The sequence below is a fragment of the Alosa pseudoharengus genome, unplaced genomic scaffold, assembly GCF_046254945.1.
Source record: "Alosa pseudoharengus isolate Yale_2024_CS ecotype anadromous, Long Island Sound unplaced genomic scaffold, YU_APseudo_1.1 YU_APseudo_1.1_scf_2, whole genome shotgun sequence".
NCBI lineage: Eukaryota > Metazoa > Chordata > Actinopteri > Clupeiformes > Clupeidae > Alosa > Alosa pseudoharengus.
Genome location: NW_027468663.1, coordinates 55,691,238 through 55,706,814, shown reverse-complemented (window position 1 = coordinate 55,706,814; position 15,577 = coordinate 55,691,238). Strand labels below are relative to the sequence as shown.

The 15,577-nt window shown below is 47.4% G+C and overlaps 2 protein-coding genes across 4 annotated transcripts in view; both read right to left on the bottom strand.

Moving 5' to 3' along the window:
• Positions 1–355: 355 nt before the first annotated feature.
• Positions 356–7,596, bottom strand: LOC143134871 (uncharacterized). Of its 2 annotated transcripts, none has more exons than XM_076295567.1 (7): positions 7,500–7,579; positions 6,897–7,117; positions 6,613–6,804; positions 6,302–6,474; positions 4,783–4,921; positions 3,939–4,013; positions 356–1,729 (listed from the first exon to the last, which is right to left on the bottom strand). In XM_076295567.1, exons 3-7 carry the CDS (start codon positions 6,790–6,792, stop codon positions 1,613–1,615), a joined length of 684 nt encoding a protein of 227 aa, XP_076151682.1. In that variant the 5' UTR covers positions 6,793–6,804; positions 6,897–7,117; positions 7,500–7,579; the 3' UTR covers positions 356–1,612. The 2 variants fall into 2 exon arrangements, with proteins under 2 accessions (XP_076151682.1, XP_076151681.1); XM_076295566.1 differs by lacking the exon at positions 356–1,729 and adding an exon at positions 1,738–3,813 and having other exon boundaries at positions 7,500–7,596.
• A 538-nt stretch (positions 7,597–8,134) lies between these two features.
• The window catches only part of eprs1 (glutamyl-prolyl-tRNA synthetase 1), a 43,573-nt gene continuing 36,130 nt past the window's right edge, over positions 8,135–15,577 (bottom strand). For both annotated transcript variants that reach the window (XM_076295563.1, XM_076295564.1), the window contains 7 exons: positions 13,966–14,121; positions 13,250–13,447; positions 12,489–12,662; positions 11,428–11,588; positions 10,973–11,051; positions 10,321–10,385; positions 8,135–8,836 (listed from right to left, as the gene is read on the bottom strand). In XM_076295563.1, the coding sequence (XP_076151678.1) occupies positions 8,686–8,836; positions 10,321–10,385; positions 10,973–11,051; positions 11,428–11,588; positions 12,489–12,662; positions 13,250–13,447; positions 13,966–14,121 (984 nt within the window). In that variant the 3' untranslated portion in view covers positions 8,135–8,685. The remainder of the gene's footprint in view (positions 8,837–10,320; positions 10,386–10,972; positions 11,052–11,427; positions 11,589–12,488; positions 12,663–13,249; positions 13,448–13,965; positions 14,122–15,577) is intronic.

Sequence of the window (15,577 nt, the reverse complement as noted above, 5' to 3'; positions counted from 1 at the left end):
GACAAGCTTTAGAGTGGGACTGGTAACAAGCCATGTGTTTCTATCACTTTTCTATCCCAAACCTGGCTGTCTGATTGTAACTGGATCTCAATGTAAACTTGATGTCAGTATACTGCATATTGTGGTTTAAAAAGCATCCACCCCACACCTGGATGTGCCCTGATGAGCCTGATGCACATTAAACGTGTGATGGAGTCAGCTGTGCTTTTCAACTGAGTTTATCAGCTCTCCTATTGTTTTGATGCTTTCCTCGTGTGCTGGAACATTCTGCGGCTGAGAGATAAGGAGGAGAGCGTGGTGTCGATTCAGGGTGATGCTACTCCCTACTCAGCGAACGCGTGATCCTAGCCCCCCCCCCCCCCCCTCCTCCCCTCCTTTGAGTTTTTGGAAAGCAAGCTGCATAACATGTCCTTGAGCAGCTCTGCTAATCAGGTGGTGTCTTCACAACAACAGACCTAACTACCAAACAAAAACGTCCCACTGAAAGAAATCCCCTGTGTTAGTAGTGCACTCGTAACTAGTGTGCATAAGTGTGTTTCCTTCTCTGGGAGTTGCTCTGCCTGAGTTGCTCTTCATTCATCTGTGGTATCAAAATTAGCTTTTCAAATCACAGTTTGGTTCTGCAGGGTGTGATTTGAGTTTGACTACATCCAAAATGGAGATGTTCACCCACCGTAGCTTTGATCAGATTTGGAGTGCAAATGATCATATGCGTAGATCAAGTGTAAATGCTAAAATTCATTAAGGGATGACCGGGTCAGAGATGAGCTACCACTGTTAAAGGACACTGGCATTTTGAACAGTCCAGTCGAATATCCAGAGCAAAGGATTGGCACCTCTCCTGTCTGGTAAAAAGAGTGCATAGCTGAATGGGTGTCTGTGTGTGTGTGTCATTGGAGTATGTTTTTCTGTGTCTTGTGGACAGGAGTGTGCAGAAAGTCGGATAAGGCAGCCGAGTAAACATCTGAGCCAAACCGCCGTGCGCACAGCACACTTCACCATAAAGCAAACACAATGTGAAATCAAAGGCTGTTGCATCTGTTACATATCTATATGAAATCTTCCATGGCCGGCCTGGCCAACACCTGCATTCAGGTACGGTGCCTGAGAACTTGAGTTTGCTTGTGTAAAGTGTGAATGTCTTTGCCTCAGCTGGTAGGCCTGCTGAGGGTCTCATTGCAGGAGCTCTTCACCCATGCTGATGCGTGTTTGTCTGTTATTGTTGGATACGCCTGTTGAGGGCGTCATTGCAGCAGTCATTTGCCATGCTGATGGGAGTTTGCCTGTTGAGGGAGTCATTTGCCATGCTGATGCTTGTGGGCCTGTTGAGGGGTCACTGCAGCGGTCATTTGCCATGCTGATGGGAGTTTGCCTGTTGAGGGGGTTATTTGCCATGCTGATGGGAGTTTGCCTGGTGAGGGGGTCATTTGCCATGCTGATGCTTGTGGGCCTGTTGAGGGGTCATTGCAGCGGTCATTTGCCATGCTGATGGGAGTTTGCCTGGTGAGGGGGTCATTTGCCATGCTGATGCTTGTGGGCCTGTTGAGGGGTCATTGCAGCAGTCATTTGCCATGCTGATGCTTGTGGGCCTGTTGAGGGGTCATTGCAGCGGTCATTTGCCATGCTGATGCTTGTGGGCCTGGAGTTGGATGTTGCACAGCCTGATCCAGCGCAGGGACACCTGGTACATGACAGGGGGGGTCTGGTGGCAGCAGGACGGAGCCGAGAGCTGCAGGGCAGATAGAAACAGAGGAGGAAAGGGAGGAGAGGAGAGAAGAGAGATGAAGAGAAATGGATAGAGAGATGGAGAAATGAAGAGATGGAAGGAAGCAAGAAAACAAAAAGAAATGGGAAAGAGAGAGAGATGGAGAAGAAGACAGACACAGGGGTCATATTTTGTTCATGATAGTGATCAGACTCATTCTAACACGGAACACAGGGGTCAGAGGTCATATGTTCTTCATGATGGTGATCAGACTCATTCTAACACGGAACACAGGGGTCAGAGGTCATATGTTCTTCATGATAGTGAACAGACTCATTCTAACACGGAACACAGGGGTCAGAGGTCATATGTTCATGATAGTGATCAGACTCATTCTAACACGGAACACAGGGGTCAGAGGTCATATGTTCTTTATGATAGTGAACAGACTCATTCTAACACGGAACACAGGGGTCAGAGGTCATATGTTCTTCATGATAGTGATCAGACTCATTCTAACACGGAACACAGGGGTCAGAGGTCATATGTTCTTCATGATAGTGATCAGACTCATTCTAACACGGAACACAGGGGTCAGAGGTCATATGTTCTTTATGATAGTGAACAGACTCATTCTAACACGGAACACAGGGGTCAGAGGTCATATGTTCTTCATGATAGTGATCAGACTCATTCTAACACGGAACACACGGGTCAGAGGTCATATGTTCTTCATGATAGTGATCAGACTCATTCTAACACGGAACACAGGGGTCAGAGGTCATATGTTCTTCATGATAGTGATCAGACTCATTCTAACACGGAACACAGGGGTCAGAGGTCATATGTTCTTCATGATAGTGATCAGACTCATTCTAACACGGAACACAGGCATAAAACATGGCGACAAAAATCACTTAACATGAGCATGATCAGCAACACATCAAGAGGAGAATTCAATGGAGCTCCATGATGTTTATGATGATGATGATGGTGATGATGGTGATGGTGATAATGATGGTGATGATAATGATGGTAATGATAATCGTGGTGATGATGATAATGATGATAATGATAATGATGGTAATGATAATGGTGATGATAATAGTGATAATGATGGTGATAATAATGGTGATGATGGTGATGATAATGATGGTGATGATAATGATGGCAATGGTAATGATGGTGATTATGATAATGGTGGTAATAATGATGATCATAATGATGGTGATGAAAATGATAATGATGATCATGATGGTGATGATAATAGTGATAATGATAATGATGGTGATGATAATAGTGATGATAATGATGTGATGATGATAATGATGACAATGATAATGGTGATAATTATAATTATGGTGATGATCATGATGGTGATAATAGTGATAATGATAATGATGGTGATGATAATGGTGATGATAATGGTGATGATAATGGTGATGGTGATGGTGATGGTAATGATGGTGATGGTAATGATGGTGATGGTAATGATGGTGATGATGGCGGTGATAATGATAATGATGGTGGTGATAATTATAATGATGGTGATGATCATGATTGCGATCATGATAATGATAGTGATGAAGATAATGATGGTGGTGATGATGATGATAATGATGGTGATTATGATAATGATGGTGATGATCATGATGATGATGAAAATGATAATGATGGTGGTGATAATGGGTCATCATTAGGTGATAATAATGATGGTGATGATAAGGGAATCATTAGGTGATGATGATAATGGTGATGATGCTTTATGGCTCTGGAGTATGGAGTCTGATTTTTTTTCTTAACTCCTATTACAGCTTATTGTTGATTGTAACGGCAGTCATTGTAACGGTTTGCTGTCCCCCTCCATCCATTGCTAGATAAGATCAAGCCAAAGCTCTTGGAGCCAAGCAGATCAGAGCTGGGCTAGTGTGCACGTTCCTCCAGGCTAATCGGCCTCTTCTCTGGCTGTGTCACACGACACTGGGACATTAATAATGCACGGGGTCTAGTGCGCAGCTCTTATCGGGGACAGGAACCAGGCGGGCCCTAAGACCCTGGGAGAGAGGGGCTGGCATATCAGCAGCGCATGCTGAGCAGAGACAGCCAACCTATCGGACAAGCACATACCACTAACGTTACATGTGGCGCCTTGATTTGGAGAAACAGGTGAACTTCCGCTCTTTCACAGACACAAGCTCTCTCTCTCTCTCACTCACACACACACAAAGTGTACCTTAGTCTGTATGAGGGCAGCTGGAGGGCTTTGGTCTTCAGTTTTTTCTAACTCCATGTCAGGCAGGGCCATATCCTGAGAGAGAGAGAGAGAGAGAGAGAGAGAGAGAGAGAGAGAGAGAGAGAGAGAGAGAGAGAGAGAGAGAGAGAGAGAGAGAGAGAGAGAGAGAGAGAGAGAGAGAGAGAGAGAGAGAGAGAGAGAGAGAGAGAGAGAGAGAGAGAGAGAATTACTTTGTAGTGTTTGAAAGTAAGGAGCCCACGGAAAGGGTGTAATCTTAGCAGCTTGGACAGCTTGTCTTACATGTGGTGTGAGTGTAAGTGTATGTAAGTGTGTGTGTGTGTGTATGTAGGCTCACAAAGGGTTTACCAGTGTGGTGTGTGTAAATTAGAGAAAATGTGCACGTCGGTTTGTGGCATCAACCATGCTTCCTCTCGGTGGTCTCGTCCACTGTGTGTGTGTGTGTGTGTGTGTGTGTGTGGGGGGGGGGGGAGGGGGGAGAGTGTGAGTTAAGCTGGGTTTAACTACTGTATGACATATGGGGGTGGAGTTTAGAGGTAAACTGGGATTATCTGTGTGTTTGGGGAGTGTGTGTGTGCAGCTGGGACAGAAAGTGTAAAACAGGCTTACCAGTGCTGAGTTCATGGTGTGTGTGTGTGTAAATTACTGGGTGTGCACTGTGACTACCTGTAGTGTGTGTGTGTGTGTGTGTGTGTATATAAATTACTGGGTGTGCACTGTGACTACCTGTAATGTGTGTGTGTGTGTGTGTGTGTGTGTGTGTGTACACTGGGCACTGGGCTCACCTCTGTATTGTGTGTGTGTATGTGTGTTACACTGGGCTCACCTCTGTATTGTGTGTGTGTGGATCCACCAGAGGTAGTGTGCTGAGGAGCTGGGAGAAGGACTGTGTGCTGGGCCTGGGTCCCGACCACCTCACTGGGCTCCCCTCACACAGCAGACGCCCACACACACTCACCACTCCACTGTGGAGGAGAGGGAGGGAGGGAGAGAGAGAGAGAGAGAGAATGAGGGAAGAGAAAGTGTCTGAAAAAGTGTCAATCCACTTGGTTAAAATGAGGGAAAACATGTCATGGTCACCTTGCCTATAGGCCGCACAACAGCGATTCTGACCCAGCGACTCTGACCCAGCGACCCTGGCCCAGCGATTCTGACCCAGCGACCCTGACCCATCCTGTTTTAGGCTCAAATTGCCAGCTCAGTCCCTTGTCCAGATATTTGTAAGTGTTTCAATAAAATATGTTAACAGTAGTAGGCTACCTCCACTTTAGTAGCCTACGTTAGCTGGCATTGTGTAATTACATACAATAAAACGTTACACCATACACTTTAGCCTATACACGGCCACAAGCGTCGACGGGAGAGAGGGCTAGGCGTCTGCAGGCGTCTGCAAGCGTCTACGCGCCGCAATAGTGGACACGTACCGTAAGTCTGCCTGAACACGTCCCTGACCTAAACCCCAAACCCACACACCTCCCCAGCACACGCAGACACAGACATGCCACACGCACATGCACACACAGACCCAAATGCAGTCATGGCACAAAGCCAGAAGACAGTGCAGGCCAACGCAGGGTTGGCTGACCCACATTCAGAAGGGTTTTCTGTTTATTGGCAGCAGTACAAGAGAGAGAGAGAGATGGAGAGAGACAGAGACAGAGAGAGAGAGAGAGAGAAAGAGAGAGAGAGAGACAGAGAGAGAGAGAGAGAGAGAGAGAGATTATATACAATGTATGTATCTTTATATTGTTTTTTTTTCTATTGTTCCTGCGAATGATTTGGCAATGCCATGTATCTCGTCATGCCAATAAAGCCCATTTGAATTGAAATGAATTGAGAGAGACAGAAGACCGGGTCATAACTCAGGATTCAGGTTTGACAGATGCTGATGTCAGCGACACCAATCATGTTCTCACTCCTGAGAAGAGCCAACTCAACTGAACACAACACAACACTCATCTCATCCCATACCTTCGCCAAGACGGCCCTCCTGATCCACCCTGGCAGACTACATGCTGCACGAGTATCCTACTTTTTAAAAGCTTGACCAAAACCATATGGGAAACGCACAAAAAGCCCAATCCCACTCTTCAAACTTGCCTTTTTTGCTTAATTTAATAATAAAAGGAGGACAATCCACACACCAATTAGCTTTCACATTTCAAGTAGGCCTTTTTACTTAGTCAGTTTCCTACTAGTCCAACACTATTTCGATTTTCATTTAAGTTCTCTTTTAAGTCTAGGACTAGTTGGGGAAGCTGATCATTTCACGTGGCTATCTAGGTGGTTATTAATTAGTGTCGAGCAGCAGAGCCGAGGGGGATTAGGTGAAAAGGTGTGCATACCTGCTAATGCCTCCTGACTGCGACGGTGTGTGTGAGGGGCTCCTAAGTAGCTCCGACAGGGTTGGCGTATCAAGGTCGCCAAGATCAGTTATTTGCGGACCCACGTCTGGGAAGCACTCGCTGAAAACTCCCCACGGATCCGGGGCTTCGCAACTCTGCACAGCCGCAATAGACTACAGAGCAGAAGAAACGAGAAGTGGTGTCAGTACAATTACACGATGTTAAAAAAACGTCATATGGTGTACTGTGATCAAATCATGGGACTGTGCTTGGCAGACTAAAATCCAAATGCTGCCGAGAAGACCGCGTACCTTTGAGGAGCGCTCCTGGGCAGGAACAGGTGAGGCAGGTCTGTCTCCTTCCCAGGTTTTACGGTCATGAAAATCACTCCAGTCGCCAAGGCAACCATCTGATGAGGTGGCGCTGGACCACTCCTCAAAATCCCCAAACTGCTCGGTGGTTTTACTAGGAAACTGATCTACTACAGCCATTTCAGATCATCTCTGCAGACATAAAATAAACACATCAGTGGCTGATCACTGCATCATCACTGCGTAACTACACATGAACTCATGAGCCTCTGGCAAAAGCTTACCTTGTAAATAGCTATGAAAATTAGCTGTTCTTTTTTTGAATGCGTTTCTGCCTTTGTTTCTTGTTCGAGTTTCCGTGACTAAAGCAACAGGGAATGCTCATTGTGTACAGAGTATGAGTTCAGAGCACTTCCTTCCTTTGACGGAGGGGAACTAGGTTACAGCATCCTCTTCGTTGTTGAGGAACTCACTGTGAGCTGTCGTCGACCCTTGTTAGAGTAGACTTTAGTCAATAAGATAAAGAGAGAAAGGAGATTAGAAAACCTTTAGAACATGTAGAGTGTGCGGCGTGACTATGACCGGCAGTAGGCTAGCTTAACTGACCATCTGAAAATTAAACAGCGCTTTAACATGATGCCCATGCTTCAGACTATCTGTCAGGAAATAAACATCATAACTTTGAGGAAGATGTCCACCTTTACGTTGTATCTATGGCAAACTTTTGGTTAATAGATAACAAGGAATCACTCTACCGAAACTCCAGCTCATTCTGTAGTCGCATAAAACTCCACTCATAGTCTCTGGTAGCTACCAGTGTTTACATCAATACATTGCAATTTTACATATAGTGTGGCTTTTAAAAGTTAAACTTTTATATACTATACCTTAAACCGGCGCGACGCAGGTGTGTACAGAGGAATCAAAGCGATCCAATACAGTAGCTCGCTTCCGCCCGGTATGAGTACCCGCCCTCTGAACGTGTACGGTGACGCACGGAACAGCAGGAATGTCGACTTCAACCACCTGTCTGTCAGGTATGGATGCAATGTCTACTGGCAACACCTTTGACGTTGGATGAGATTCACGAATAGCTTGTCTGGATTTAACTATTACATTACAATACTGTCTGAAACTATTGTAGTGTCTGACAGTATTGTGACCAAGCCTTTTTTAATAACGGTACTTTGGGGTAGTGCGCATGTTTACGGCATTCCAATGGCCAGTGGTTCTTTTGGTGCGTGCCAGAAGCCACGGTTGCATAATACAGCCTGAAGTCCTGCTGTGTTGCAGAAGACAAATTCTCTGACAGAAGAGGACATACCAACTGGAATGCGGTCTGATAAAATCAAGTATGTTAAGTGCCACCAGAGAAATAAACAGTCCTGAAACATTTAGAGGCCATGAGGAAAAAAATACAACTATTGAACTGAAACGGAAACAAATTAGTATTTCAGATAATCACTGTATAATTTAAAAAGGACAACTAGTATTTGACGAAGGACAACACAGAAAACAGTGCAAAATTCATAATCCCTTTATTTATTAATTTCATTACAGACAGAAGTGAACCCCAGCGCAGACGGAGTGTCAGACACAAACTCTTAGAAGCACAGAGGACGTATTCCTACTGGTAGCAAAACATATTGCATTGTGGGTAACTCCTCTGTGGAGAGGAACTACTTTAGGGAGTACCTCCTTCCCCAAGACAATGGTCCAGCATGGACATATGTGACAGTCCTGAGGTCATTAGAGAGGGAGGGACAATAGGAGGAAGGCGAGAGAGAGAGAGAGAGAGAGAGAGAGAGAGAGAGAGAGAGAGAGAGAGAGAGAGAGAGAGAGAGAGAGAGAGAGAGAGAAATGTAGGGGAGTTGACCCCCCCACCACCACCACCACCAAAAACGCAATGTTGGGGTGCAAGAGTTTGAGAATAAGGGCAAACAGTTTTCAGAATGGGTACATGTTACCCAACACCCCCTTGCCCCTGGGGAGGGGAGGGGAGGGCAGTGAGTGACCCTAGGAGGGGACCGATGGGGTTAGTGCTACACGGTTCCAGTCTCCCGTGGGGGTGTGTTAGTAGCTGCGTCCGAACAGCGTGTAGTACTGGGCCGCCTCCTTGCCGCTCACACACATTTGGCCTGGCTGCAGCTTCTTCAGGGGCTGGAAGGGGATGCATAAGCTCTTAGCGCCCATGGAGGGGGCCCCCGGCTCCAGGTCCTGGTCCCTGTAAGGGGGGGGAGGAGGGGGGGGGGCATGGTGAGGTTTGGGACACACAGCAGGGTTCAACATAATCAATGGCCCGGTGGCCAGTTACCATGACGAGTCAGCTCAGCTTACCTGTAATGCTAACTGGCTGAAGCTAAGCATGCGAGGCTATTAAAATAAAAGCGTCTGCTAAACACTAGAGCCATAACCATAGCCATGGCCAGGGAGGGAGGGAGGTGTGTAAAAGTGACTTTTTTGGGCCTGTAAATATATACAAGGGGGCAGTACGGTAACCTGACCCTAGCCAGATAAATTTCGTTCCGCTTAGCTTCACTCACATCGATCTGGGACCTCTTCCATTGAGTGATTTCAGCACCCGATTTTATGGTACAGCCAATCAGCACGCAGGGCGGGAGTTTCATAGATGTGACATAGCGTAGAAGCGACTGTGAGACTGTTATCAGCGCCACGGGTTGGCTTCGATGTGAGTGGTTGAAGTAGCACGTCAATAGATGACGGACAAGTGGCTTATTCAATCATATGCAAGCATTTTTTGATTAGGCCCAGCCTTCTGAAGCAACACTTCAATGGATCGGTTCCAGATGGATGAGTGGAGCTAGGCGGAGCGAAATTCATCTGGCTAGGGTCAGGTTAGCAGTACGGCACAGCATGGCTGAAATACTCCTGCTGTGTTTGAAAGTCCCTGCTGTGTTTGAAAGACCAAGTGGTTTAGCAAACAGGTAGTTCATGCAGTCAATGAAGACCTTAAGTGATAAGTGCTATAACAACAACCAACGCTTGCAAAGTCACACGGCAAGCTTTATTTGTGATTACAGACTTTGAAAACGATGAATGTACTATGATACGATTACTGTCTCATTGATAACCAGTAGGTGAAATAACTGGAAATATTTATTTATGTAACGGTAGCCAGCTGGTCCGTAGCTGTGCAGTTTGTGCATTGTGTAACCCTCCCTCCCGACACCTTAAGAGTCGTGCTAGTGAGAGAGCTAGCAGTCTGTGTTTTTAGCCCGGTTGCTAGCACGCTCTAGCCTGGCTAGCGCCACCACTTCTCAATGAGACGTGGTCTGGGAACCAAACGTTCATTTTCTCGTATTTGAAAAAAATGCCCAGATTCGTTTATTGGGTGCCACGGATGTCTATCAAATGCGTCTGTGCATAGCTCATCATCGTTGCTTTCCCCCCTGTTCTGTGATTGGTTCCCTATCTCAGGCGAAAATTTGCTCCATGGTCTCCAGGCTGCCTTAGCAGCGTGAATCAAATCGCGCACAAGGCAGCATGGGAACACCCAGGCTAAGCACGCTCGACTCCCGATCGGAGGTGCTGCTGTTTGCACGCTCGACTCCCGATCGGAGGTGCTGCTGTTTGCACTCTCGACTCCCGATCGGAGGTGCTGCTGTTTGCAGGTTCGACTCCCGATCGGAGGTGCTGCTGTTTGCAGGTTCCAGTACGGGTGAGTGCTAGCCTACAGGTTACACTTACTTGGCAGTGATCTTCTTGATCCAGTCCTCACATTCAATGCCTCCACAGAATGGAATTTGGACAATCTAAAAACAGAGTGGACGTATGAGTGAGTGGTCACTTTGCATTAATTAACTCTTACAGACGCTTAAAGAATTTTTAAAAACATTTTTAAGAATTATAAAAACATGCTTTGATTATGTGACTGGTTGAAGACCTAATGTAGGAATCCAAATTATTTTTCCAACATGAGAGTCGGACCAAGGCTGGTGTCTGCACCTTATGTTTGGGTCTAAGTAATGTCTGTAAGTAATCGCCTTGTGCGAGTCCAACAGTTGTCGCAGGTTGGTGGAGAGAAGGTGTCGTACGCGGGGTCAGTTTATTTTAATACAACACTATTAGGTCTGAGTGCGGGTTCCTCCTTTCCACAAAGCCAATGACAGTGAAAGGCAGAGAAATAAAAATCCTCCTGTCTATTTTAGGATACCAGACCCACTTGGTCTCTCCCAGGTTGCTCACCCCCCCCCCCCCACTTGGTCTCTCCCAGGTTGCTCACCCCCCCCCCCCCCCACCTCACTTGGTCTCTCCCAGGTTGCTCACCCGGCCCACCCCACTTGGTCTCTCCCAGGTTGCTCACCCCCCCACCCCACTTGGTCTCTCCCAGGTTGCTCACCCGGCCCTGGTCCAGGTCCTTCTGGAACTGCTCCATGGTGTCGGCTGCTACCATGTGCTTAAGCAGGTCATCAGAGGCCCTGACACACAGATGCAAACGCAAACAAACACACACACACACACATACATACACGCATACGCACGTCAAAATCTGTTCACCATGCCCTCGATAATTAATTCTGTCGGTATGTTAAAGGTGTTCATACGAAAAGTCATTATTTTTATTGTTGAAATGTGATGGTCATTATTTTTATTGATATTGAGAGACAGCTTTTGACAAAAGAGTCTGCCAAATAAACCATAAACATAAAATCGCTATAATCACCAACAAAAAGGATACAATTCTTAGATCACATAACCGTAAACATTTACATGTCTTCAAGAAACGATGTGTTTGTGTGTGTGTGTGTGTGTGTGTGTGTGTGTGTGTGTGTGTGTGTGTGTGTGTGTGTGTACCTCTTGTAGAGGTTGTTCTGGATCTCCTCCAGCAACTGCGTGATCCTCTTGTCGGTGTCGGCCTCGGGCAGTGTGATCTTGGCTCCAGTGTCCCTCCTCACAGCCACACACTGGCCCTGCTTCAGATCCTTAGGCCCCACCTCCAGCCTGATGGGCACGCCCTGGGAGAGGGGACACACATGGGTCAAACGCCCTGGGAGAGGGGACACACATGGGTCAAACGCCCTGGGAGAGGGGACACACATGGGTCAAACGCCCTGGGAGAGGGGACACACATGGGTCAAACGCCCTGGGAGAGGGGACACACATGGGTCAAACGCCTCCTTTCCTTATAGGGGTTCTCATCTGTCTTTTTGTCCACCCCCCCCCCCCCCTCCAGTCTTAGCCCCTCCTTCTAATTAATTTTGTGAAGGAACGATAGGAGGATGGAGGAATAGGAGAGACCATCCTCCTATCGTTTCTTCACAAAATGAATTAGAAGGAGGGGCTAAGACTGGAGGGAGGGAGGACAGACAAAAAGAGAGATGAGAAAACCCCATAGTGTATGAGGCACTTGAGGGGAGGGAATATGGGTGATGGGTTGGATATCAGGGAGGAGGGCTGGGTAGACGGGGTCTTGTAATTATTGTTTAGACACCCGCTATTTTGCAATGACGTTGGCATTGTTTGAAAATTACAATAAAAGATTCATAAAAAAGAAAGAAAGAAAAAAAAAAAACTCCATTCAACCATTACCACACATTCTCAGAGAATTACATCAGTATTATCTTCACACCAAAAGATAGCGAAAGTAAAAGTGAAATGAAATAGAAAGTAACAGATATGAGAACAGAAAGAAAGGAACACTTTACCCTACGACCAAAATGTAGAATCATTTGTAACTCAGCAAAAAAACTAAACCCACCCCATTCACCTCAAATGAGGACTTCAGAGAACACACAACACCAAAAAATTCTCAGTAACCTAGCAACAGTTCCATCATCTAGCTGCTACAGTACATGTAGGTGTTGAGAAACATTTAGAGGTCATCTGGAGTTTCTTGTCGAGGTCCGTGGCCATACCTTAAGCTCCCAGTGGTTGAACTTCCAGCCGGGGGAGTAGTTGTCCCTCATGTCGGCGCGGACGCGGACGCCAGCCTTCTGCAGACGGGTCAGATACTTGGAACACTGGGCCACGAGCTTCTCCTTCTCCGCCTCGGCCAGAGACACCGTGATCCCACACGGGATGATCACCACCTGAGAGAGAGAGAGAGAGAGAGGGGGGGGGGGAGAGAGAGAGAGGGGGGGGGGGGAGAGAGAGGGAGAGAGAGAGAGAGAGAGGGAGAGAGAGAGAGGGAGAGAGAGGGGGGAGAGAGAGAGAGGAGAGAGAGAGGGGGGAGAGAGAGAGGGAGAGAGAGAGGGGGAGAGGGGGGGAAAGAGAGGGAGGGGAGAGAGAGAGAGGGGGAGAGGGGGGGGGGGGAGAGAGAGGGGGGAGAGAGAGGGGGAGAGGGAGAGAGAGAGAGGGGGGGGAGAGAGAGAGAGAGGGGGGGAGAGGGAGGGAGAGAGAGGGAGAGAGAGGGAGGGAGGGGGAGGGAGGGAGAGAGGGAGAGAGAGAGAGGGAGGAAGGGAGGGAGGGAGAGAGAGGGGGGGAGAGAGAGGGAGAAAGAAAGGAGAGAAAGAGAAAGAAAGAAAGGAGAGAAAGAAAGAAATTAAGAAAAGTACAAGTAAAATACCAACTCAACCAAGAGCAGGACCCTCTTGTGGACCCTCTTTCCCTTCTCAACAGGTGAACGCTCCCTCCCTCCGCCCCTCTCTTTCCCTCTTCGCCCTTTTCTTCCTCTCACCTGTACGCAGGCCACCTTGGGCGGCAGCACCAGGCCCATGTTGTCTCCGTGCACCATGGTGAGAACGCCGATGGTGCGCGTGGTGATGCCCCAGGAGTTCTGGAAGGCGTACTGCTTCTCGCCGGGCTTCTTGGGGTCCTCGAAGATGATCTCGAACATCTTGGAGAAGTTCTGGCCCAGATGGTGAGACGTGGCACCCTGAGATTGGACCGAGTGCGGAAGAGGGAGGAAGAGGAAGGGAGGGGGAGGAAGAGGAAGAGGGAGGGAGAGGGAGGAAGAGGAAGAGAGAGGGGGAGGAAGAGGAAGAGGGAAGAAGAGGAAGGGAGGGGGAGGAAGAGGAAGAGGGAGGAAGAGGGAGGAAGAGGGAGAGAGAGGGGAGGAGGGGGAAGGGAGGAAGAGGAAGAGGGAGGAAGAGGAAGAGGGAGGGAGGGGAAGAGGGAGGGAGGGGAAGAGGGAGGGAGGGGAAGGGAGGGGGAGGAAGAGGAAGAGGGAGGGGGAGGAAGAGGGGGAGGAAGAGGGAGGAAGAGGAAGAGGGAGGGGGAGGAAGATGGGGAGGAAGAGGGAGGTAAAACATAGCTGGTGAAACAAACAACTGGGCAGAATGCAAAGAGCACAACCGTTGCTCTTAAATGTCTTCAGTGCAACATGCACCACATAAATCTCAACACCACTGAGAGTGACCGTGACGATGGGCCCTTTCTGTCCACTGTGCCCACCTGGATGGCTCTGCCGCTGGCGGAGATGTAGGCCTCCACAGTGGTGGTGTAGTCTCCACCTGCAAACTTCTCCTTCTCCGTCTTCCTGCCCTTGACCACGGGGATGGCCATCAGCTCCTCATACACACGCGCATACAGGTCCAGGATCTGCAGGACCTGAGGAGACAAACAGGAAGCGCTTTCAGATATAACCTCCGGAGTACATGCGGAGATTTGTCAAACGGAGGTCCTACCCTTCGGATGATTCAGATATGATGCTAACCTGCGGACCTAATACTGACCTTATACGGACGTATGTGTGAACGACATACACGCACATTACAGAATCTCCGTGTGGTTGTCGAGTGAGGGGTGGGGGCTTAGAGTTCACAAGATGCGAGATATATGACGCAGAATATATGCGGCCGCTGCCTGTCACAGCTGCTTTTTGTTTACAAAGTGTAGCCTATGCATTATAGGCTAAATAAGAGAAATCTATTGTGCGTAGGCTAATACTTGAAGTAGGATAGTCACGTAAGTGCGCACATACAGTATTTGTATGTGTGCTTCGAGTGAACACATTTATCTGTTTTCAACGTTATGTGCCAGAATCTGGTTTGTGTTGGAGAGAGAGAGCATGCACACACTTTATGGTAGGCTACCAGCCAATTCAGTAGGCTAACTCAAGACTTCAAGGCCATCATACAACGTTTTTAAGCAACAAACAAAATACTACATAACAGTGAAGTTTTTTCATGATTTATTTTTTTCCAAAAGCATACTATCCCCATGCAGGCGCGCGGGAACATATTTTTGACCATGGGTGCTGAATAACAAAATAATGGATGTCCAACGATTTCTCCCCTAGCATGATATGATTTGAATTTAGACAGCATTTCAACGCGGTGTATGAGTAGGCCTAAGAGCGAGAAGTTTTATAATGCCCTTGCCACTCCGACTCATCAATAAAAACTGCGTGCACACACACCAGACCAGCACTTGACTTTACATCATTAAACTATTTCAGTATATTGCTTTTCTGATTGTCAAAACCACACCTAACTTATGGCGTCTCCACTCCACAGCAAAAGTGTCCTAACCACGTTACAGCTGTTTCTATCTGAGCGACTCCAATAATGAAAGGATTTCAGTGTCATATTTCGGTGGCACTAGCTAAGCTGTCGTGGAACTCGAGATGACATGTCTACTGATAGGCAACAGGTCCAACACGAAATTCTAATTGCAAAAGATGCATCCTACCTCATCTGTTGTACTGTAGTTATTCGAAATTGGGCTTTTCACAATCCAACGATATATCCAAAGTGCGAACTAGTTGGTGATGGTCTATGAAAACTGCCAGTAGGCTATGCATGCTACACGGAGTTCTGACAGGGCTGTGCATGGCCTAATAAGCAGGCAAGATATAACCCACGATCGCCATGGTTTCGTTGTCAATTCGTGTTTGTGGTAATAATGACAGCAACAATAAAACCATCTGTATCTTACGATCTTCATCATTCTTGACAGATCACCAGCCTCCTCTGGGTCATATGCATAATTAGCCTATAGCCTACCTTTAGTTTTCATTTAATTTTAAACACGAATCTACTGTCTTTACTGCCGGGAGAGAAAA

Excerpts from the sequence above, each read along its gene's own strand:
- LOC143134871 (XM_076295566.1), bottom strand. The coding sequence starts at position 6,792 with ATGGCTGTAGTAGATCAGTTTCCTAGTAAAACCACCGAGCAGTTTGGG. Across the intron at positions 4,014-4,782 it reads CACACACACACAATACAGAG|GATATGGCCCTGCCTGACAT; the intron begins GTGAGCCCAGTG and ends TCTCTCTCTCAG. Across the intron at positions 3,814-3,938 it reads CTGCCCTCATACAGACTAAG|GTTGGCTGTCTCTGCTCAGC; the intron begins GTACACTTTGTG and ends CTTGTCCGATAG.